The sequence below is a fragment of the Lepidochelys olivacea genome, assembly GCF_965140295.1.
Source record: "Lepidochelys olivacea isolate rLepOli2 genome assembly, chromosome: 1".
Classification (NCBI taxonomy): domain Eukaryota; kingdom Metazoa; phylum Chordata; order Testudines; family Cheloniidae; genus Lepidochelys; species Lepidochelys olivacea.
Genome location: NC_140411.1, coordinates 41,382,319 through 41,405,142, shown reverse-complemented (window position 1 = coordinate 41,405,142; position 22,824 = coordinate 41,382,319). Strand labels below are relative to the sequence as shown.

General features: G+C 40.4%; 1 protein-coding gene across 9 annotated transcripts in view; it reads right to left on the bottom strand.

The window, feature by feature from the left end:
• Positions 1-892: 892 nt before the first annotated feature.
• Positions 893-22,824, bottom strand: part of ZMYM2 (zinc finger MYM-type containing 2) — a 189,113-nt gene continuing 167,181 nt past the window's right edge. For 8 of the 9 annotated variants that reach the window (XM_084649446.1, XM_084649445.1, XM_084649452.1 and 5 more), the window contains 7 exons: positions 21,339-21,433; positions 13,004-13,172; positions 11,569-11,720; positions 7,700-7,814; positions 5,632-5,883; positions 5,118-5,238; positions 893-1,739 (listed from right to left, as the gene is read on the bottom strand). In XM_084649446.1, the coding sequence (XP_084505572.1) occupies positions 1,547-1,739; positions 5,118-5,238; positions 5,632-5,883; positions 7,700-7,814; positions 11,569-11,720; positions 13,004-13,172; positions 21,339-21,433 (1,097 nt within the window). In that variant the 3' untranslated portion in view covers positions 893-1,546. Of the gene's footprint in view, positions 1,740-5,117; positions 5,239-5,631; positions 5,884-5,989; positions 6,879-7,699; positions 7,815-11,568; positions 11,721-13,003; positions 13,173-21,338; positions 21,434-22,824 lie in introns of those variants that run through there. The other variant, XM_084649453.1, reaches the window with a different exon arrangement.

The window sequence follows — 22,824 nt, the reverse complement described above, 5'->3', positions numbered from 1 at the left end:
AAATGTATATATTCATCTGCTTTTCTATTAGTAGTATATCTAAAATTAATACACACTCATGGTCAGAAGAGAGTAGCAGAAATTTAAATAAATTTCTTTATCAAAACAAAGCACTAGCAGCAAGCATCCCTATATCCATTCTTCTATAATAAAGGAAAATGAAAAAGTTGTGCATCTTTGCAGGAAATGAATCTCATGGCGATCAGATCTATAAAAACCATTTTCTTTCTCTCATCTCAGCAATAATTGATTCTTATCACTAGATTCTTAAATCATTAGGAATACCATACCAATTACCTACTTTATAGTAGAATGCTGTACTATGATTTCTTGAGTACCACAGGAAATATCATTGCACAAACCACCATATTGCCTGCATTAGTCAAACAAGAGCAGGGAACAAACAAAACTTCAGAGGCTAAACATATACATCTGGAAATCAGATTCCTTATGCAGAATAAATATATTGAACAGACATAGAACAAAGGACAGCAGATGTTTTAAAAATTATCTTTTGACTTTCTGCCACTTCATGTGTCTTCTGTTTTTTTAATGGAGACATTAGTTAAAAGAACTCTGACAACCCAATCAAATGTTAGTTGTATTTAAGTACAGCATAGCAATGACAAATGAAAAAAGTTTAAAAATGTAGTACACTGTATTACTTTTTGTAATACTGCATTAAAGTCCCTTTTGCTAAGGCTATGAAGGACTGATGTACAGAAATACGGGGTACCAGCATTTATGTTTGGCAAAATAAAAATGGAAAAGAAAATTACAGCATTGCCATCAGACATTTTTACAAAATAAATGTCTAGATGATCACATGCCTTACGCTTATCTCATTTTTAATATATATTTTATTTGAAGGGGCAATTCAGAGAGTCACAAATAAGGAAAGGACACTAAGGTTTTTAATAAGGGCAACAAAAAAGTTGTTTTCACCAATATAGATTCACATTACAGTACACCAATATTGACAGCATTCTCTTTTGTCTATTTTTGGTACATAAGATGGAATCTCTCTACATAACCTTATAAGGCTTCAGTAACTAAAAAGTAAAAAACCTAATAGTTTACAATTTATTTAAAAATTCTGAAAGACACAGCAAGTTCTAAACTTTAGTAGTGCTACCCATACACAACCATCTGGTTGAAGAACCCAGTAAAAGAGCCTCCTTTCAAGGAAGCTTGCAACAGTAGAGCTGTGCAATATGGATGTTTCTTACTACAAGAAAAAAAATTACACATGGCACATTCTCATTCATATTTTGCAATGTAAAAAGTTACAAACATACCTAATCAAATAAATAATAATAAAAAAAAAAAGAATTTGAATGTGTTTGTTAAGTATCCTAAAACCACTACGTAGGATAATGGCAACTTTCACTCACGGATTATTTACATGGTAATACCCAGGTCAGGGTACACTGCTACAAAACTCATAAAACGAAGAGTAAACTTGAAATGGTTTCCATAATAAAGATCTAGCAGCATGACTATCTAATGCTGTTTTGTTTTTCCTGACAGCTTTTGGAAGTTTGTTTTAATCTATATCTTCATCCAGTTCATAATTGTCTTTATCATAAATATCTTTTACTAAAAGAACCCGTACGAGCATGTGTTCCAAAGTGTTGCGGTCCAGTGAAGTGGAAGTATACCAGACAGGGCTATCTGAGGAAACGGAGCATTCCGGTTGTAAATAGAACACATCCATTCTCTGATTAAGATTCTGTGGGCTAAAAGGAAAAAAAATGGTCAAAAGAGTCAGTTTCACATGACAAATCTATACAAGTTTTGATTTTTAACATCTTGTGTGTACAACTATAACTATGCATATACATATTAGGAGTTGAGGATTATGTGGAAAAATACTGCCTTCTGGTTTGAAAATGGGACCTTATGGTGGCATAAATGGCTTGAACCATTCTTGTCCAACTGAGGTTGCTTTTCGATCTAAGGTGCTGTAGTTCCCTATACACTAAAAACTATTATATATTTCCTTAAAATTAAGAAGGTTAATGCATTGTCAACCTGTGGAACTTTTTGCCAGAGGATGTTGCGAAGTCCAAGACTATAACAAAGTTCAAAAAAGAACTAGATAAATTCATGGAGGATAGGTTCATCAATGGCTATTAGCCAGGATGGGCAGGGATGATGCCCCTTGCGTATGTTTGCCAGAAGCTGGGAATGGGGGACCAGGAATGGATCACTTGATGATTACCTGTTCTGTTCATTCCCTCTGGGGCACCTGGCATTGGCCACTGTAAGACGACAGGATATTGGGCTAGATTGGACCTATGGTCTGATCCAGTATGGCCGGTCTTAGGAGAGAAAAAACTCAAAAACCCATTTCCTGCCTTTTCTCTCCAAGGTTTGGCTGTTTGGCATAGGCCTTACTATCTTGCTCCCTTTGCTCCTGGGTCCCTATTATATGGGTCCTCTTGTTTTTCCTATGAAGCTGCTTTGCAGTTTCCTAGTGAGCCATGCAAATCTGGTGAACTTGGTGCTGTTGTGGCTCAGATGCATCTCAGCATTCTTTAAGCCAGTGGAGAGGATTCTTAAGGAAATTCTCAACACAAAGCTGCCCAGAGAAAGTCAACAATTTTATTATTATATTTTTAAATTATTCTCCTCCCCCTTAAATACTACAGATTTTAAGAGCCCATAGTACTGGGACATGCTTTTTGGCTTGAAGTATTTAGCTGGCTTTTCCGGACTGGCACTTGCAGATTGCAGACATTGAGATCTCAGGGAAAATCTACACTACAGCCAAGATTGACGCGCTGAGATTGATCAACCGGCGGTCGATTTAGTGGGTCTAGAAAAGACCTGCCAAATCAACAGCAGATTGCTCTCCAGTCAACCCCTGTACTCTACCACTGATGAGAAGAGTAAGGTAAGTTGATGGGAGAGTTTCTCCCGTCGACCCCCCGCGGTGTAGACCCCGCTGTAACTCGACCTAAGGTACATAGCATAGGTCGACTTACTGCAGTAGCGTAGACATAGCCTCACTCAGCTGGAAAACCAGTTACTTTCCTACTTTGATAGAAACAGACATAATTGTTGGAAGTTGTTTGGATTTGAAATATTACATTTAAACATTTTAATCTCCTCAACTGATTCTCAACAATCAGATCTGTTTCTGTTGAAGCAGTCTACGAAATGATGCCAGCAGCTGAAAGTGAGAGGTGACACTTTAAAATTTCAGCTGCAGGTTGTCAGCTGATTCTCAGGTACCAATTTCAAAACCCACTTACTTGAAAATTGAGAGAACAGTTTTAATTAAATATTGTTTCAAAAGATATATTTACAAAATAATTTCAAGAGTGCAGGAAACCTCTCCTCCATTGGGTCAGGGTATTAACAAGGTGTGGCAGCAAACAAGACCAGGATAGAGAGCCTGCAATTGCAATAGGGAGAATAACCGAGACCCATTCTAAGATATTGTACTTTAAAATTGTGACATCATTAGGAACAGAAGAGCTATTTTGGAAGCTTCTAAAACTGTTTGCTTTTCTCTCTCCTTTCACTCTTTTCAAGTTAGTTTCTTGAAAGTGTTTTGTATACTCCATCTACTGGCTACATTGCAGTAGTTAACAAAAATCTACCTCTACAATATGCAATTACATACTATCCTCCCAAGGTGTGTGATTCTAGTGTCTAAGCAAACAAATTTTAGCAGGGCAAGGACTATTTAATGGGAACTGGTTTTCAAATTTTTAATAGACCACTGAAAACCACAGTGAGAAACTAAAGAGGTAAATTCTATACTTGGACTTTGTTTCTGCCATACATTTCAAATTGTATCTTCACTTTTTAAGGATAAAGTGCAGTATGCTAAAACATTTTGTCCTTTATATTATACTTTGTGAAATTTCTATGGAACTTCTTAGATTATTAAAAAGTTGTAAAATGTTTCCCATTTTAAGTCCTTCAGTTTTCTACCACATATACATTTCCAAAACATTCAACTTTTGAAATGAAATTTTCTAAGTTTTGTTGGCCTGAAGCTTTTTTTAAAAAAAAAAATTAGCTTTTTGAAAAACCATTCATCCATTTCTAAGTGATAAGCTAGTGAAAAAATTGCCCTTTCTCATTGTGAAAAAATTCTAAGCATGTATTCTGCCTGGGCTACAACAAAACCATCCGAACTTGAAATCTACCATATAAGCAGCAGTCTTCAAATGAGAATAAAATGGAGTAATTTTTTAAAAAAAATTACTCCATAATATTTACCTACATAATAGAACTTTTCATCAAATTGTAACTAATGTGCAATTTATTTTCAGTGGGATTTTTGCCTGACTGAGAATTACAGAATTGGGCCCTTAACACCAATTCATCAATTTACAAGCAATATAAAGAATGTAGGGGAAGTGGGAATGATCATGTTTGCTCAAACTAATATTTATTTCATTCTGAAGAAACCAAAAGAATACTAGTATGCAGCTGGCGTCTGTTAAGAGCAGAATTACAGCTGTTTGAGAGTCTTTCAATCAGTAACAGAAAAAAATTAAAATACTTGTCTTTATAAAAATAGAGAATATTTGCTTGGAATAACCACCTATTATCACCACAAATAAAAGGCACTACCTTGGGGTTGAGTATTTGAATCTCTCCAAGTTTAAATACCTTGTGGTTTTCTTTTATACCATTCACATTCTTATTTAACGTCTAAACAGAGGGAATCAAAGGATAATGGAGCTTTATAGGCCTAGGTTACCAAATCCAGAAATCAGTAGTAACTGAAAGTTGTTGCCATCCTGAAGGCCTATATAAAATAAGACGGTTTTGCAGTCCAATTAGTGAACATATATGCACACCACAAGACACATCATCAATATCTGAACCAGCTGGGTCTCCTGTTGGCAAGTCTGAGATTCTCATGATTTAATAGATATAGAAACCAAACCATACTCTGACCCCTAGAGTGTCTTTCTGCAGAACAGAAGGGGGAAGTTTGTGCTGCAAATTTCAGTGCTTTCAATCTGCCACTTTCTCCAAGCACTACATTCACTTTATTATTATTTCACATTGCACCATAATAGTCTCTCCTTCTGCAACTCCCTCACAACTCTAAAAAACATACCTATACTAGTCCATGAAACACTTACCTCTTAGATAGATAGCACTCAAACATTTTCACAGGACATCTAGCAGGATTTGATGTGTTTTCAATTTGTTCAAACACTGGCTCATCATCTTCATGTTTCCTTTTTCCAGTAGTAATTTTATCTTTAAAAAGGAAAAAACCCACCTAAGCTCAAACTTGAAAACATTAGGTAATTTCATCTGTATATTTAACATAATAGATTAGGGTGAACAAAAGTACAACCCAGAATACTGCAATGCAGTCACTTGCATCTCTAAACTAGAGATGTAGCCCATAGACAAGGTTCCAGCATTTGACACGGAGGCTACTTGGATCAAGATGCAATATTTAATGCAGGGATCTTGTAGTCTCTGCAGAGCACAAATTCATATTAAAGATCCAGTAGCTACAATCTGCTCAGTTTTATGCAAATGAGGCAGTGTCCCTTCAGGCTCCTGGCAAGGTGCCAGAGTCGCCCTCATTTGGGCAAAATTTGGATGCCCCTGCAATACTTATTTTGAAACAGTCAATAATACCTTCACTATCAGCTCCACAAAGGGAAGAAACTTGATATCGAAGACAAGCTTTGCTGTCCATTGTTCGAGGATTCTTTTTCCACTGTCTAAAAACAGTGCCAAAGGAAAGTCTTAAGTGCTGCTCCACTGTTTTCAGGCCAAAATATTTAGTGTTAAAGTAGAACAGTGTATTCAGAAGAGCAAATGGAGAGTGTGATCCTAGCTGTTTTATCCTCCAAAGATAATCTTCTTCAACTCGAGAGAATATTGACCCTTCCAGGAAAAAAAAAAATGTATTAGAGAAAATACAATGAAGCAAACAACCCACATTTAAAAGAATCAGTAACTTCTATCAACTGCAAAAATCAAACAAAATGTTCAATTCTCAATGGAAAACTCTGCCCACATCCCTAAGAGGAAAAACTGAAACTCACTGATTCAGGAAGAGAAAAAGGCAATTTCCACATAAGCAAGACACATACGCAACACTTTTTTGTTAAACTATTTCAACAGGATACTTAAATTGTCACTCTCATAATGATGTCACTTCATAAAAAAGTGAAGGTTAGAGAAAGTGACCAACCTCAGTCCTTTCATAAGAAAACACTCATGTTTTTGGGTTGGGTTTTTAAGTTTTTTGGCACATGTAAGGGCCCCTGACTGACCCTCTCAATTTTCTGATTGCAGATAAAAGCCTCATCCAGAAAGGACTCCTGTATCACTTTAGCTGGAGGAGTCAGCTAGGCCAGCAGTTGCTACCCAAAGAGGCTACAGCAGATCCAAGATAACTGGAGGAAAGGGAGAAAAGAAAGGTGCACCTCCCTCCTCCTCATGGGTTTACGGTAGAAAAATTCTAGGGTAACTTGACAGCCTACAATCCCAAGAGGGAAGAAACGAGAGGGGCTGAGAAATAGCACTTTTACCCCTTCCTCTATTCCCCAGAAACCTGCAGTAATTTGAGAGATAGGGAGAGAAACAACCCTATACTCCAGAAATGGGGGAGACATTGGAATTGGACCTCCCCCCAGAAATTGGGAAGGTCTGGGACAGAAAAATTGTGACTGCCCCATCCCACTGGAGCAGGAGCAACCCTGAAAATAAGACTGTAAACAGCCCCCTCCAAAGAGAGATGGGAAAGAGTGCTGTGGGAGTGTGGGGTACAGCAGGGAACACAAGAATTACAGAACCTGGTCTTGTGTGCTCAGCTCCCTGAGTGATGCTGTTAGCTGGACCACTAAGCTCATCTTTCCTGGCAGCATTCTGATCTACTGGGAGAGAGGGCAGAGGAGACTAGAAATTAGTTCCTCTCCTACCTCACAGACACACACCCCACTCCCCCCGCAACTCATCACAGGAGATCTGCCCACTCCAGCTGAGGCTGAGAGGTTATGCGGGTGGGTGCATGTGTGGGACTCACCAGGTACTTAAATGATTCCCTGTCACCTCAAAGTGCCTAACTTCCCAGCCCCACTGAGCACCCTACAATGCTCTTCACACATACTAAACTCTCTCCCATCTTTTTTTCAGAAGTGGGTTGTTTGTCCTCTTATTCTCAGGACTGCTCCAGCTTCAAAGAGGGAGTGATGGCCACAGCCCCCCAGAGTTACCTCTCCCATTCTTGGGGTGGTGAATGATGGGGTTTATTTCACCCCCCATATTCTGAAAAGGACCCAGATTCCTTTTGGAAGAGAGGAGGCAGCACAAGTGATGCCGCCCAGGCCTTCTGTTCTCTCCTCTGTTGGGTGTGCATGGCTAGTGTGGGTGTTCCTCCCCTAAACTGTACCAGATGTCTTACAGGAGTGAAGGGATACAGGTTCACCTTTCCCTGCCACTTCCTAAGTAGTCTTAGTGCTGACGCATCTTCTTTGAAGGGCTGCTGACCTCATCCCCTGCAATGATGGGGGGGGGGGGGGGAAGGGGGTGGGTCGTGGGGGGCAGGCAGGCAAGGTGAATGACACACAACAATTTTATTTATTTGTTTCGATGTTACCAATCACCATCACAAGGCACAAAATATTTGTGTATATGTGCATGCTTAAGAGTGCACAACTGTTAACAGAAGACTGTACATGACAAAAAAGAAAATTACCATCTGGAAGTATGCTTGGTTGCCAACTTTTAAGGATTTTATTTAATTCCTGCTCAAATGTCTGGTAGCTTGGATTAACAAATATATTGTCTTTTCGATTGCTTCCATACAAGTACTAAAAACAAGAAGAACAAAGAATATTTACTGTGTTGGGAGAATTAGTGACAAAACAATGTGTTATGAGCCAGCATTTCTTCTCAGAAAACAATGAAATTTTTTAATAGTATAGCAGTTGTAGGCTGGCTATAAAACGAAGTAGTGTAGCATTTAAGTCACATAACATCTAATATTGGGTACAACAAAATTAAAGATAAAAATATTGGAGAAAATATTAAAGATAAAAATATTGGTTTAATTAGAAGCGTAATTCACATCAATGAACAGGATTTTTTTAAAATCTCTAAAAACCAAAGTATTTAGATATGGCACCAACACTTATTTTTCATTTCCAGCTAAGTCTTCAGAGTAGATACATTTTTAGCAGGACGACATTTTAAATGTAAAATGTGATTACTGACAACAATACAAATGACAGAATTACAGTTACTTCTAACACAGAGCAAAGAAAAATATTTACTCATGGTAATGATATGCAGCATTACAAGAAAACTGGTAGACTGTGCAAGGCGCCTGAATATTCAGCAGTCTAATGTCTAATTATCTTAATCCTCTTGATCTTGCAGACAGAAGTGGTTGCTCTTTTGAACATTGACGAAGAATTAATTATGAGGGCTATACTAGTATTTGACATTATCCTCTCTGGAGACATTTCTAAGAAATGGAGTATTGGCTTCTTAAAACTTCCACTTCAGTATTATCGTAGTGAAAACAAGCCTGTTGCTAGTGAATACAATAAAAGTGATAGACTGAAAAACATGTTCTCACTTCTGGAAATGGCATCTTTTTCTGTACACATCCTTGAAATAACATTAAAACACAGCACGTATATGTATTAAGCAGAAGTTCAGCATATCTGGACTACCTTATCTTTGCAATTAGTCTTACAATAAGGAAAAATGAATCCGTACACTTTCTTTGAAGTCTTAAGTCTCTGAATACATAGTTCAGAGAATTGATCTGTAATGGATACATTTACAAAAATGCTTTCTTGAAAACTTAAAACCCTTACAAATATTTTCAATACTGCAGATATGCAATTTTGAATTTATCACAGTTCTAAATCAGATATCGCAACAAGTCTGTATAAGGAATCTCAAGAGGATCCCTCTACTTATTTTTTATCCTTATTTTAGTTAACACATTTACCTGGTCCTGAACATACTGATGCTTTTTTCCAAGTGTCCCATTTAAAAATATATTCTTATGTGCTTTCAAAATATATCAAAGTCAGAAAAACTAATACAAGTAAGGTTTCTACACAACCCCCATTATGCTCAAAGCCTATACCTAACAGAGAATAAGGCTCATCTGTGCTACACTATCTAGTCCCAAAACTATGGTAATTCTACTGGGGGGAAGAAATGTTCTCTGTCCTTTCCTCTGCGTTCCCCAACAACCTGTTGGACAGTATTAGTACAAGTTCCAATACTAAGTTACTAAAACATGCTGATTAGATTTAGAGCCATGGGAATTTCCACTGTATCTGAGTGAAGGCTTAATATTGTTCTCAATTCATTAGGGGTTTTTTTTTGCCTGCCTTGATAATTTCTCAGCTTTCTTCCTCAATATAAATGTTACTCCTTTGATCTGAAAAGAGCATACACTTTTCTTCTGGTAAAATTTGTTGCAATCATAATTTCCCCTAATGTACTGATCTCTCAATTTAGTTTTCCTCCATAGAGTAGTCATCTGGTTTATTTGAATATACAAGTCTGAGGGTTTTTTTTCATATTAATTTTGTTTTATTACTAGCAAAATCCTTTAACAACTAATATCTGACATAAGCCTTCCTAACTTACTAAAGCCCCTTCTGCTTAAGTCCTTTAACAGTTTTCCTGGAAGTTATACTTATTCTCCATTCCACGGATTTCAGTCTAGGGTTGTCAGCTAGGAGGAAGGGATGTAATGACCTAAGAATTGAGTTGTGTTTTATTCCACATAGGGACAATGGGATCAAATTTAGTACAATGTAAGTTAAAAATATTCTCATTGCTAGGCCCCAGGAGAAAGTCTGAACCTGCTTCTGCTTGCAGAGAAGGGAGAAAGGCACCTGAGGATACCTTCCTTAAAATGCACAAAATCTGGCATTAACAAGTGTACTTGCTGTCACCTTGACTGCTCGTGTGTGTATATCCTCTAATCCCCAATTCATTTTTGTCTTTGTGGACTGTAAGATCTTTAGTGCAGAGACCATTTCTTCCTATGTGTTTGAACAGCATCTAGCACAACTGAGCCCTAAACCCCATTGGGACCTATGGGCACTATCCCAATTAAAATATGAAACACAAATACAAACAACAGTTGCAATGGCATGATCAATAAAGAATGCTACTCCAGTGTCACAATATATTATTTTTGTATTAGGATTCCTGATATTCATGTCCATGCAAGACAAAGCACTTACTATAAACTTAAAATTAAATATATGCAACAGAAAAATAATATTTGCAACAGAAAAATAGGCAAGACAGAGGAGATAAAAGGGCAATTTGGAGAGAGTACAACTATTGGGAGAGCACTATTTTATAAGCAGATGGCTTATTTTTTCAGTACTGTATATCTGATTTTTTAAAAAATGTAATAAAAAGTTCTGATGTCAGAGTGATAGAAGATCATGCAAGGACAGTGGTGGAAAGCTACCTGAGATTAAACTACATTTTCTTAAACATGTTGTATATTTTGCCAAATAAAGAATGTTGTCTTTTCTTTGTGGTAGATATTTGGAAGTTATTGACTAGCTCCCACTAGAAACTAAATAGTTGGAGAAGAATTTCTTAAAATATTTTTGATTGTTTAAGGGATTCATTATTTGATTCCAGTCCCTTCCCTTAACAATAAGAAAGTTTAGCTACGGTGAGAGCTGGTTAAAGAAGAGCTGGTGCTCTATATGAAGACACATATATAAATGAGGTTTGGACTGATTGAAATTTTCAGCCTTACTGTTTTCAGCTTCGAATTTAGAATGTTTAATCTACAGACTGCTTTGTGCACCACAAAGAGAAAATAAAAGTGAGATGCCCCTCTACGTCAAAGATAGAAGTTACGGAACACATTCTTTATCTAAGAATCTAATGGTCTTTTACTGTGTTTATCTGCAATGGAATTATAGTGGCTCTTTTCTGATCTGAAGTATGACAGAATTTTAAATCACTTTGTGTAACTATTAAACCTTTTTACATTCCACAAAATAAGACAGGCTAACAATAGTGCTCAGTATTAGCAAAGGCAGCTCTGCCCAATAAGCATTCCACCACACAGCTGTCCCCTCCATCGACTAATGAAAAATTAGTCATCATTATCGTGATCAATGGTACTACCACAGTTTGTGAAAATTCTCATTTTCTGTGTAGATACAGTTAACTATTTCATTCTGCTTTATCATTAGATCATCTTAGGCAATCCACACAAATTTCAACACTTGAAAAATTGTTTTTGTCAGACACAAGTGAATGTAAGGCAACTCATTCCTTACCTTCATTTAGCACAAGGTTTAAAAGCATCATGTTGCACCACCTTTCTTTCAAATTTCCAGATGTGTTTGTAGTTCATCATCAAAACACACACCTTTCCATTATGTAATTTATATCATCTCTCTGCATTCCAAATTAACACAGCTCCTATGTTCATAATGTCTCCTAGCCATTATCAACGAATAAATCCACATTTTCTTATCCCCATTCTTTCATTAAAGCATAACACAGAGTCAAATCATCAGCTCCATAGTATACTGGATCTTCTTGATTACTAACCTCCTGAATCCCAAGACACAGATAATAGATGCTGTCAGGTGTATAGTTCTCTCCATTTGGTCTTCGAATTTCATTGACAAAACGTGCCAAGCCATAGTTTAGCTCAGCTACAGTATGCAATAGCAGATCTTCCTTTAATTTCACAGACTTTGCTGTAAAATAAAGATAAAACAAATATAACATTACACAACAACATTAACATTACTTGCTATGGGAGGGAAATGGTTTAGATTAGAGGGTCTCAACCTTTTTCTTTCTGAGGACCCCCAACATGCTATAAAAAACTCCAAGGCCCACCTGTGCCACAATAACTGGCATATAAAAGCCAGGGCTGACGTTAGCGGGTGGCAAGCAGGGCAACTGCCTGGTGCCCCAAGCCACAGGGGCCCCCACAAATTACATTGCTCAGGCTTCAGCCCTGGGTGGCAGGGCTCAGGGACCTGGGCTTCAGCCCTATACGGTGGGGCTTCAGCTTTTCGCCCTGGGCCCCAGTGAGTCTAATGCTGGCCCTGGTTGGAGGCCCCCCTGAAACCTGCTCGAGGCCCCCTAGGGGGCCCCAGACCTCTGGTTGAGAACTACTGGTTTAGATATTCTCTGCGCAGACTAATAAGTGAGTTCCAGTGTTGTACCTGGTATATTTGACCTAAATTCCGCAGCAAAGCCACCAGATTCAAGGCGATGTTAATTGACAACACTGCACTGTGCCATGATGGGAAGAATATCACCCATTATGGAGAATTTACTGTCATGCCAGGCTGAGGAAAAGGTGGAGTAAGACAATAGTCCAAGGTATTAATTCAAATACAGGGAGTGCGGGAGGGAGGTTTCAGAAAGAATGGCTGCATTTCTGGTGTGTATATGCCTGTGCTAAGGCACATGAGAGACTAGCAGAAGAGGAGAGTAGTGGCCCCAGGGACCAAGGTAAATGCGGATACCAGAAGAGCTTTGCAGGAAGGGCACCTGCATTCCATAGCTCCGAAGCCTGCTTGAGCAGAGCCCCACATTCAGGTAGGGGTTAGAAGCTGTACACTGCCAACTCCGTTCCCAGCTGAAGACCTCTTAAGGTGTGAACTCTGGGGCTGGCTAAACGATAAGGAGAATGAGTGGGCTGCTAGAAAACCAAGGGGCCACAATAAATGCTGACAGCTAGGGTGGTCCATCCTGTTTCACACCAGGAGCACAAGACCCAGGATTCAGAATCTAGTGCAGAAAGTATCTTTAGGAAAAAGCCATGTTTGTGGGAACTTGGAAAAAGAGTTAAGCAGCCATTTTCAGAAATAAATAATCCTGTTGTACACAGGATTTGATTAAAACTTGAAAACACTAGTTAATGTTTTATATTAAGAATTAGTTTACAAAAGGTGACGAGTTCATGAAAATATAAAAGTTCTTATAAAAAATAAAAATTAATTACAAATATGTGGGCAATACTTACTTGATTTCAGTTCCTCTAATACTGGCAGATCTTCATCTAGACTCCTAGTTTTTACCCAGTGTTTCCACGCATTTACACCATATGCATATTTGAAAGGAAAACTACACTCTGAATTCTCAGAGCTATCATCATGAGACTGGTATTCTGACACTGCTTTTCTCTTCACTCCCTGTCATTGAAATAAATCTGTAAATATTACTGCTTATTAAACTGTTCTAACTTTTAGTCAGTAATATTACCCTTATCTGAAAACAGAGAAACTAAGCAAACTATAACAAACTGCCAGCCAGATTTTGAATTATAAAACTGAAGTTGCAATATTTGTTTCATTCAGCTAGAGTCAGTAGGTGGGTCCTTATACTAAAGACACTTCCAAGAACAGTTCTACTTGTGCTGACTCAAGTACTTCTAAGACACCTAACAAAGTGGTATCTAAGATTAGATGAAGTTAGATGGGCTTTTTTTATGATAAAGAAGCTGTTGCATTAGAAATACTAAGAAACACACACACACCACAGTTCACAGAGTTAAGATTATAGGATTAATTTTCAAGTCCTCATTTTGTAAGTATGCAAATCAGGAAGGCAGAGGTGCAACTAAAAGCTGAGTCCATCGTTCATTTTGCAAACCACACCCAAAAACAGGGAGGCTGAACCTGACCCCTTCTGAAAATATACTCAATACCGAAAGAACAATTCCAGCTTGTGGAGGCCTCACATTTAAATTTAGTAAGCAAAATATAAAGAAGGCTTAAGAAACCCTAATATTAATAGAATTTTCTTCATCATTTAAAAAAAATGCTATGAAACAGTTTGCTAGACTACAGTTCTTGTAATCCAAACACTGCACATTTGTGCTGGTGCCCGTGTGCCACAATGGGAAACTGACTGGAAACAGACTATGAACAAAAGAATCTGGCCAATCTATTTTCAGTACCTAAACTGAGTGAAGTGCAAAAATGGATATGAAGAGCATAAACAACGAAAGCCAACACTTTAATGATCAGGATGTTACTAGTAGCATACATGTAAAGACATTTCTTTAGGAGTATTTATTAATATTATACACTCTGTTTCAGTTATTTTGCACACTAAGAGTAGGATTGTCAGATAAAGTAGTGCATCTTCACTAAAAACTTATGGCCTTAGAGAAAAGGATGCCAAATCTTACACAGTTAGAAGTCTGAGGATTTTCCTTCTACAGTCTGGCGATATTTGGTATATATGACATCTTTCCCAATAAAAGGAAGCTGGTGCTATTTCTTTAGTAATGTTTTTGCTATATTCTTCCAAATCTCTCCCTCCAAAAAGTGGATATAATGCTCATAATGCATTTCCCTATTTCCCCCCAAATGTCCCATTTTATAGCTTTTCGATATTGACAGGTATAGGCATGGGACAATTCTGAGGTACCATCCCAAAATCTCTAGGACAGGAGTTAAAACATGTGACAGTGCATCTATAGGGCAGGCTCAAAGAACAGCATCAACAACAGTGACTATTTGCCTGGCAAAGCGTCAAAGTGTGTGCCATATATAAGGCTGCTCAGAAAAGAGGAAGTCACTCACCTTGTGCAGGAACAATTGTTCTTCGAGATGCGTCCCCCTCTGGGTGCTCCATTGTAGGTGCACTTGAGTCCCTGTGCTGCCGATTGGAGAACTCTGATAATGTCCATTCGGCCGGCACATATGCTGTCCCTCGCCTCATGCTCTGCTACGAGGCTAACCAGCATGCATGAGCGAACCCCCCCTCTGTTCCTTCTCTATTGCTGAGTCCCTGACTAGAAGTCCGAAATACAGGGGAGGAGGGTGGGTAGTGGAGCACCCATAGGGACACCCCCTCGAAGAACCATCATTAGTTATTGCACAAGGGGAGTAACCTCCTCTTCTTCTCTGAGTAGTGTTCCTAGGAATGCTCCACTGTAGGTGACTCCCAAGGAGTATCTCCAATGGGAGGCTGGGGCTACGGAGTCGAGTCTGTTATGGATGACAATACTGCGGAGCTGAAGACAGCATCAGAAGCAAAGTCCCCAGTAATTGCACAGTGTTCTGCGAAGGTATGTGCAGATGCCCAGGTTGCTGCTCTACAGATTTCCAAGACATGTACGTTCTTGAGTAAGGCGACAGAAGAGAAAATGGATGTGGGGAGTGTGTGGGGATTCCGGATGGAGGTATTACATTGAGAACCTCATAGTAGTGTTTGATACAGTTTGAAGCCCATTTGGAGAATCTCTGGACCGATATTGCTGCACCTTTAGACCTTCGCAATGAAAAGGAAGAGCTTAAGAGACTTCCTAAAGGCCTTTATCCTGTCCAGGTAAAAGGTCAGGGATCTCCTAATGTTTAGCGTGTGCAGAATAGGCTCCCTGTTATCACGGTGAGGTTTAGGGGAAACAGTCAGGTAGTGAATCAGTTTATGTGAAAAGACAAGGTCACCTTGGGAATGAACCTGGGTCACGGTATTGCCAAGGTGACTGCCACCAGAAAGGCCGTCTTCATCTACGGATATGTGAGCAAACAAGTAGCTATGGGGGTCAAAGGGCGGTCTACTTAGGCTCTTTAGTACTAGGTGTAGGTCCCATGTTGGGGTAGGATGTTTGGGTTGGGGGAAAAGGTTTACTATACCCCAAGGAATCATTTTACGACTATGGCCGCTAGGTGAACTTTGAAATGAGAATTGTCCTGATTTCTTGGGAGTCAGTATATAATTTAAGACCACTGGAAGATTAGCAGATGTCTGGGAAATTTACCTGGAATCACACCAGACCTGAAACCTGGTCCACTTTTGCAGGTAAGTATGACGGGTAGTCCATTTTCTACTGTGTAACAGCACTTCCTAACCTCCTCAGAGCAGGATCTTTCTATGTGCTAGAACCATGACGGAGCAAGGCCTTGAGTCGGAATATCTGCAGATTGGGATGAAGTATGTGTCCTTTGTTCTGTGACAGGAACCATGGAGTGGGTTGGAGAGAGATCAGAGGGCATGTCGCCAGTTATGACAGGTAAGGGTATAAACATGTGTCTTGGCCAGATGGGAGCAATCAGTATGATGTTTGCTCTCTCTCTTTTTATTTTTCAACAGGACTTACAACAGTAAGGGGAATGGGGGAAAAGATGTAGAGAAGGTCCCTGTTCCACAGAAGGAGGAAAGCATCCCCCAAGGAGTGTCCTATTCCTGCCCTAGAGCAGTAGTGTGGACACTGTTCAGCTAAGTGGTGAACAGGTCTGTAGTCGGTCCCCCCCACCTCCTGAACAGTATGTGCAGTACTGCTGAGTTTATCTCCCATTTGTGGTCACGTGGGAACTTGCGACTGAGACGGTCTGCTATCGAGTTTTGTACTCCTGGAAGGTACGCCTCTGACAGTATGAGTATAAAGCTGTGGGAAATGGACCGGTTCCATAGCTTTAGTGCTTCCTTGCAAATGAAGGATGATCTGGCACCTCCATGTCGATTTATGTGGTACATACAAGTGGTGTTGTCTGTCAAGACTCGTGTGTGTGTGTACCCTTGATTAGTGGAAGGAAGTGGCTGCCGGCATTCCTGACCACTCTAAGTTCAAGGAGGTTGATGTGAAGAGACATTTCCATGGATGACCACTTGCCCTGTCTCGTAAGATCGTTGAGATGTGTGCCCCATCCTGTGAGGGATGCGTTGGTGGTAAGGAGTAACGAGGGGAGTTTGTGAGAAAGGGATCCCTGTGCAGACATTTGCTGGGTCCCTTCCACCAGTCCAGAGAGTGTTTGACTTTGGTGGGCAGTGATAAAGGTTCATCTAGTCTATCTTTGTTTGGCGTGTAGCAGAGCTGAACCACATCTGGAGGCACCTCATGTGAATTTTGACATGAGGTATCTTGGATGCGCCTGCCACCCTATATCCCAGAAGGTGGAGGCAGCGTCTGACTGATATTTGAGGGCTGATCTGCACTGTCTCTATGAGCGTGACCAGTGTGTGGAACCGGTGCTGTGGTAGGAGCGCCCTCGCCTGCAACGAGTCAAGATTCGCTCTTATGAACTCTGAGTGCTATACAGGGGATGAACACTGATTTTTGGACATTGTTCTGGAGACCAAGTTCTGTGAACAAGTCTACAGCAGTTTGGGTAACCTGGTGGGCCTTGTTGAAGGAGCAGGCTCTGAGGAGACAATCGTCCAGGTAGGGGTAGACCATAATCCGCTGAAAGCGTAGGTGAGCCACCACTATGGAGAAGACCTTGGAGAACACTCTCGAAGCCGATGAGGGGCTAAAGGAGAGTACTCTGTACTGATCTCCCGTGTACCTGCTCTATGCTCTCCTGGCCCACTGTAAGGCTCTGTCTACATTAGCACTTTTATTGTTACAACTTATGTCGCTCAGGGGTATGGTTTAATTATGTCGATGGGAGAGCATAGAGCAGGTACACGGGAGATCTTATAGTGGTGCAGCTACATGGGTACAGCTGTGCCACTGTAAGCTCTCTAGTATAGACATAGCCTAAACCTGAGAAATCATCTGTGGGAAGGTAGGATCGATATGTGGTAATAGGCATCCTGCAGGTTGAGAGCTGAAAACCAATCTCCCTGTTCCAAAGATGGAATAATCGCTGCTAGTGTGACCATCCTGAATTTTTGAGCTTTGACAAATTTATTCAGTGCTCTGAGGCCCAGTATGGGTCTTCCACCTCCCTTCTTCTTGGGTATCAGGGAATAACAAGAGTAGAAACCTTTTCCTTGTAGACCTAGAGGTACAGGTTCTATGGCTCCTAGATGGAGTAGGAGATCTATTTCTCATCGTAATAAACTCTTGCAAGAAGGGTCCCTGAAGAGGGACAGGGAAGGGTGCTGGGGGAAGGTGACATGGATAGAGTACCCATTGTGGAGGATTTACAGGATCCTCTGGTCAGATGTTATTCATTCCCAATTGTTGTGGAATGAAGCAAGGTGGTACCCAGATGCGTGCAACAGGTTGGTCAGTTGGTGTTGAGGGGAATGGTCTGTCAGTGCCCCAACCAAGATGTCAAAACTAATGTTTTGAGGTGGATGTTTGTGACAAGGAAGACTGGGACCCGATGGTTTACATTTGGAAAATCTGGATTTTTCATTTGAGGCTCATGATAGCGTTGAGTTGGAAAATGTGGAGTGCGAGATTTATGCCTGAGGCTGCAGATTAAATGACCGGAGGGTGGCCCTGGAGACTAAAGTGTATGGAGGAACATGTCAGTCTTCTCGGCAAACAATCTGGTGCCTTTGAAGGGAAGGTTTCAGAGTAACAGCCATGTTAGTCTGTATTCGCAAAAAGAAAAGGAGTACTTGTGGCACCTTAGAGACTAACCAATTTATTTGAGCATAAGCTTTCGTGAGCTACAGCTCACTTCATCGGATGCAAAGCTTATGCTCAAATAAATTGGTTAGTCTCTGAAGTGCCACAAGTACTTTTCTTTTTGAAGGGAAGGTCCTCTACAGTAATCTGCACTTCTTTAGGGAAGTCAGATAGGTGCAACCAGGGTGCTAGCTGCATAATCCCTGCTGTAGAGATGAACCAGGCTGCTGTGTTGGTTGCATCAAATGCTGATTGGAACATTGTCTTGGCCACCAGTTGTCCCTCACTAACAATGGCCCGAAAACTGTTCATGGTGCAACTCTGGGAGCTGATCAATAAAAGCGTTAAGCTTGGTATAATTGACATAGGCGTATTTTTGCTCTCAGAGGTTGATAGGTTGCAATTCTGAATTGCAGTGTGGTGGAGGAATAGGCCTTTCTCCCAAATAGGTTGAAGCGCTTCCAATCCCTATCACAGAAGGTCAACCTCACTTGGTGTTGGAGACCCCAGGAGTCTACTGCGTCCACAACAATAGAATTGGGGAAGGAGGGGGAATGGGAAAAAAGAAATTCCGTATCCCTAGCTGGGATGTAATATTTTTTTTTAACAGCTCATTTGCAGGTGCACATGATCAATGCTGGAATTTTCCACATAAGCTTGGCTGAGTCCAGAAGGGCCTCGCTGATGGGGAGGGTTATTCTGGAAGAAGAGCTTATAATAGGTGTCTTTTACCTCAAGAGGTATCTGCAGTGTGTCTGCCACCCTTTTAGCTAGATCTTGAAATACCTTAACTCGTCGGCTAGAGATGGTGGAAGGGCCATCACTGCCTCGTCTGGGGAGGAGGAAGAGATGTTGGTCTGTGGTGTGACTTCCTCCTCAAATCCACCCCCCTAACTGTTCCTCCATGATCTCGGAGGCTCTGGATGCCATGGCTCAGGGAAAGCGCCTAAAAGGCTCACAGTGGGTCATGCTGTATGCTTGGAAGGCATGTAGTCTGTACGCTAGCCAAGGATCCCAGTAGAGCCACTGGTGCAGAGAAAAAGGTCTTGGTGGTTATGGTATGGCTAGCCATGGGCACCATGGTTGAGGAGCAGGTGGAGGGTATGACTGAGGGGGCCCAGGTTGATAGTGAGCACTATAAGGGTGAGAGACAACCTCCTCCTACACACTATCTAATTCATCACAGGAGACTGGAGGTGCATGACACAGTGCTAGTGAAGATTCCGGTGCCCAAAGTAAACTTGGTATCAGAGCCCTGGTACCAAACAAGGGAGACTCTGGTATGTCAGATACCATGAATTCTCTAGAGTGTCTAAATTCCTGTGGTTCAGACCTAATCAGTGCCAACGGCAGTTGTCGGGGGGCCGGCGGCACAGAGTATTGGGGATCTTGGCCATACTGAGTGCTCCAAGGCTGGATGGCTCACTGTTGATGGTGCTGATGGTACTGCTCATACTGGCAGTGTCTTCTTAGTGGTGGCACAGTCTCTGTCCTTGCCCTTATCCATTGGTACCGTTGCTTCATCGCCTATGCCCATCAGGTCTTTAGGCACATCAGTGGTACCTGCCACTTCAGACCCTCGAGCGCTATGGGTACCGTCTGGACTATCTCTGTACTGATGATACCAAATGTGCCAGTGATCTTTTTCTCAGGGCTCACAGCTCTCTTTTTTAAAGCCTTAAGTGAGGGGGTTCATGGTTGTTTTCTTTGCCCCATAGTCCTTAGATGTTAAGAAAGAGAAACTAAAGAAAGCTCTAGAACTAAGAGAAAAGTATTAACTAACTACTGAAGTGCTAAGAGAGAGAATCTGAAAAATGGACTGTTAGCAGCTTCATCTCTAGCCGGGGGTGTTGAGAAGGAACTGTGAGGAGTTCGCCCGTGGGTGCTGCTTAGCCTCGTGGCAGAGCATGGGGAGTGGGGACAGTGCATGTGCGGGCCAAATGGACACTGCTACTAAAGTTCTCCGATCGGCAGTGCAGGGACACAAGCATACCTGAAGTGGAGCACCCATAGGGATACTACTCTAAGAAGGAGGCTAGGAAAAGAGCAACCCAAACACTGCACCTTCTTAAAAAGAGAGCAAACAAACAATCTCAATGGCCCCATATGATTTACAAGATACACAGGGACTTTTACTAAATTCTTCTCCCATGCACACATGGACAGAGCAGTCTTAGTTTTGCACTTTATGAGTTTAGCCAAAAAAAAAAAAAAAAATCTGCAAACCATACTGTGCATCTGCTAAGAACAATTTTTGACAAATCTTAACTGCTAATCAAAACCAATGTTCACCAGAACACTCAAAGGCACTTCTCAGTGAGTGTTTTTTCGATCCAAATTTCAGCTTTTCTGTACCCAATCATTGTCTTTAGAACTGTTAAATGCAGCAGCATTTTTTAAAAAACATATCTTACTTTCAAAAAATATGGAGGGAAAATATTTCCCCCCGACTCTCACTCAAAATTGTCACAACTGTTTTTGCTCAGATTTTCAACAACCAAAAATCAAACTTGGTCAGCCCTCAAACCTGGAAAATTTCAGAATGGAAACAAAGTCTGGGAAAATTTTGAGCGATTGAAAAATACTTATAATTGTTACTTATAGCGGCTGCTCTAGTAAGCTAATACATTTATATAATTGGCTGAGCAAAGTAAAGCTCTACGCTCAATGGAATTTCTTGGAGGGTCAATAAGTTTGGCCACCACTGATTTAGTATTTCCACTTTACAAATAGGGGAACTGAGGCAGCAGTAAACAAGGCTATGCAAATCAGTGGCAAAGATGGGATTAAACCCCAGAAATTAACTGGCAACCACTCTCTTACTCACTCTGCCCGATGACAAGTCTGGAGTAAGTATTACACTGAATTAATTTCATGGCACTGAATTAATTTTACTATTTGAACAAGTGCACTATTTCATTCCAAAGCAATTAAACATATTAATATTTTAATTAGCAATAACTTAAGTTTTCACAGTGATCTAAAATTTAGTCAACCTGCAGTGTACAAAGTTTTTTTGTATTTGAATCACATGATCTATTACCTTCTTTTTAGGTCGAGGTCTTGGCTGTTCCTCATATTCTTCCCCAAAGACAAGAGGCAGCAAAAATTCATTTTCTGTATCAAGCTCTTCAGCCGCTGCAAATATATTAGAAACTTAAGTTTCATAAAACTTCTGAGAGATTACTTGGTCCAAGATTATGAATTACATAAATCTGCACTAATACAAGGAGTCTATTAGAGTACACAGATTATAATGTTCTGCTAACATTTGTTGCAGGACCAAATGTGGAATTTCAGAAGAGGCAATTCATTCTGTTTTGGTATTTTATATGAAATACCAATTTCAAAAGCAATTTAATGATCAAGAAAAATTTTCAAGTGGTCTGTTACATGGTGAAAGCCCACCAACTGTGATATGTAACCTATCACATAAATCTATCTCTGTATCAGATGACTGGCGGATAGCTAATGTAACGCCAATTGTTTAAAACTGCTCCAGAGGTGATCCTGGCAATTACAAGCCAGTAAGTCTAACTTTAAAACAAGGCAAACTGATAGTAAAAAAAGATTTATCAGACCCACAGATGAACACACTACGTTGGGAAAGAGTCAACACTGCTTTTGTAAAGGGAAATCATGCCTCGCTAATCCGTTAGAACTCTTTGAGGGTATCAACAAACATGTGGACATGGCTGATCCGGTGGATATTGTGTACTTGGACTTTCAGAAAGCCTTTGACAATGTCCTTCACCAAAGGCTCTTACATACAGTAGGCAGTCATGGGATAAAAGGGAAATTCATGGATCAGTAACTAGTTAAAAGACAGGAAACCAAGGGCAGGAATAAAAGGTCAGTTTTCATAGAAGAAAGGTAAACAGCAAGGTTCCCCAAGAATCTGTACTGGAACAAGTACTGTTCCACAATTACTCTTTCAATAACACAAGAACCAGAGTTCACCTGCTGAAATTAATAGGCAACAGGTTTAAAACAAACACAAGGAAGTACTTCTTCACAAAACCCAATCAATCTGTGGAATTCATTGCTAGAGGATGTTGTGAAGGCCAAAAGTGTAACACAGTTCAGAAAAGAATTAGATATGTTCATGGAGGAAAATGCCATCAATAGCTGTTAGCCAAGACGGTCAGGGATGCAACCCTATGCTCTGGACACCCCTAAAATCTCAGATTGCCAGAAGCTGGGATTGGACGATGGGGTATGGATCACTTGATAAACTGCCGTTTCATTCATTACCTCTGAAGCAACTGGCACCGGCCCGTTGGAAGAGAGGATACTGGGGTAAGTGGACCATTGGTCTGACCCAGTATGGCCATTCTTATGTTTTATTAAGAGAGGCGCCTAACACATCACTTTGCAGTTTTTCTTTCACGTATGCAAACTTTGGATCAGACCTGTGATCCCACTGTGTGAATTAACAAATAATGGTATTTCTACACAGCAACTAGACACCTGCAGGTGGCCTGCGCCAGCCAACTCAGGTTCACAGGGCTCGAGCTGTGGAGTATCTA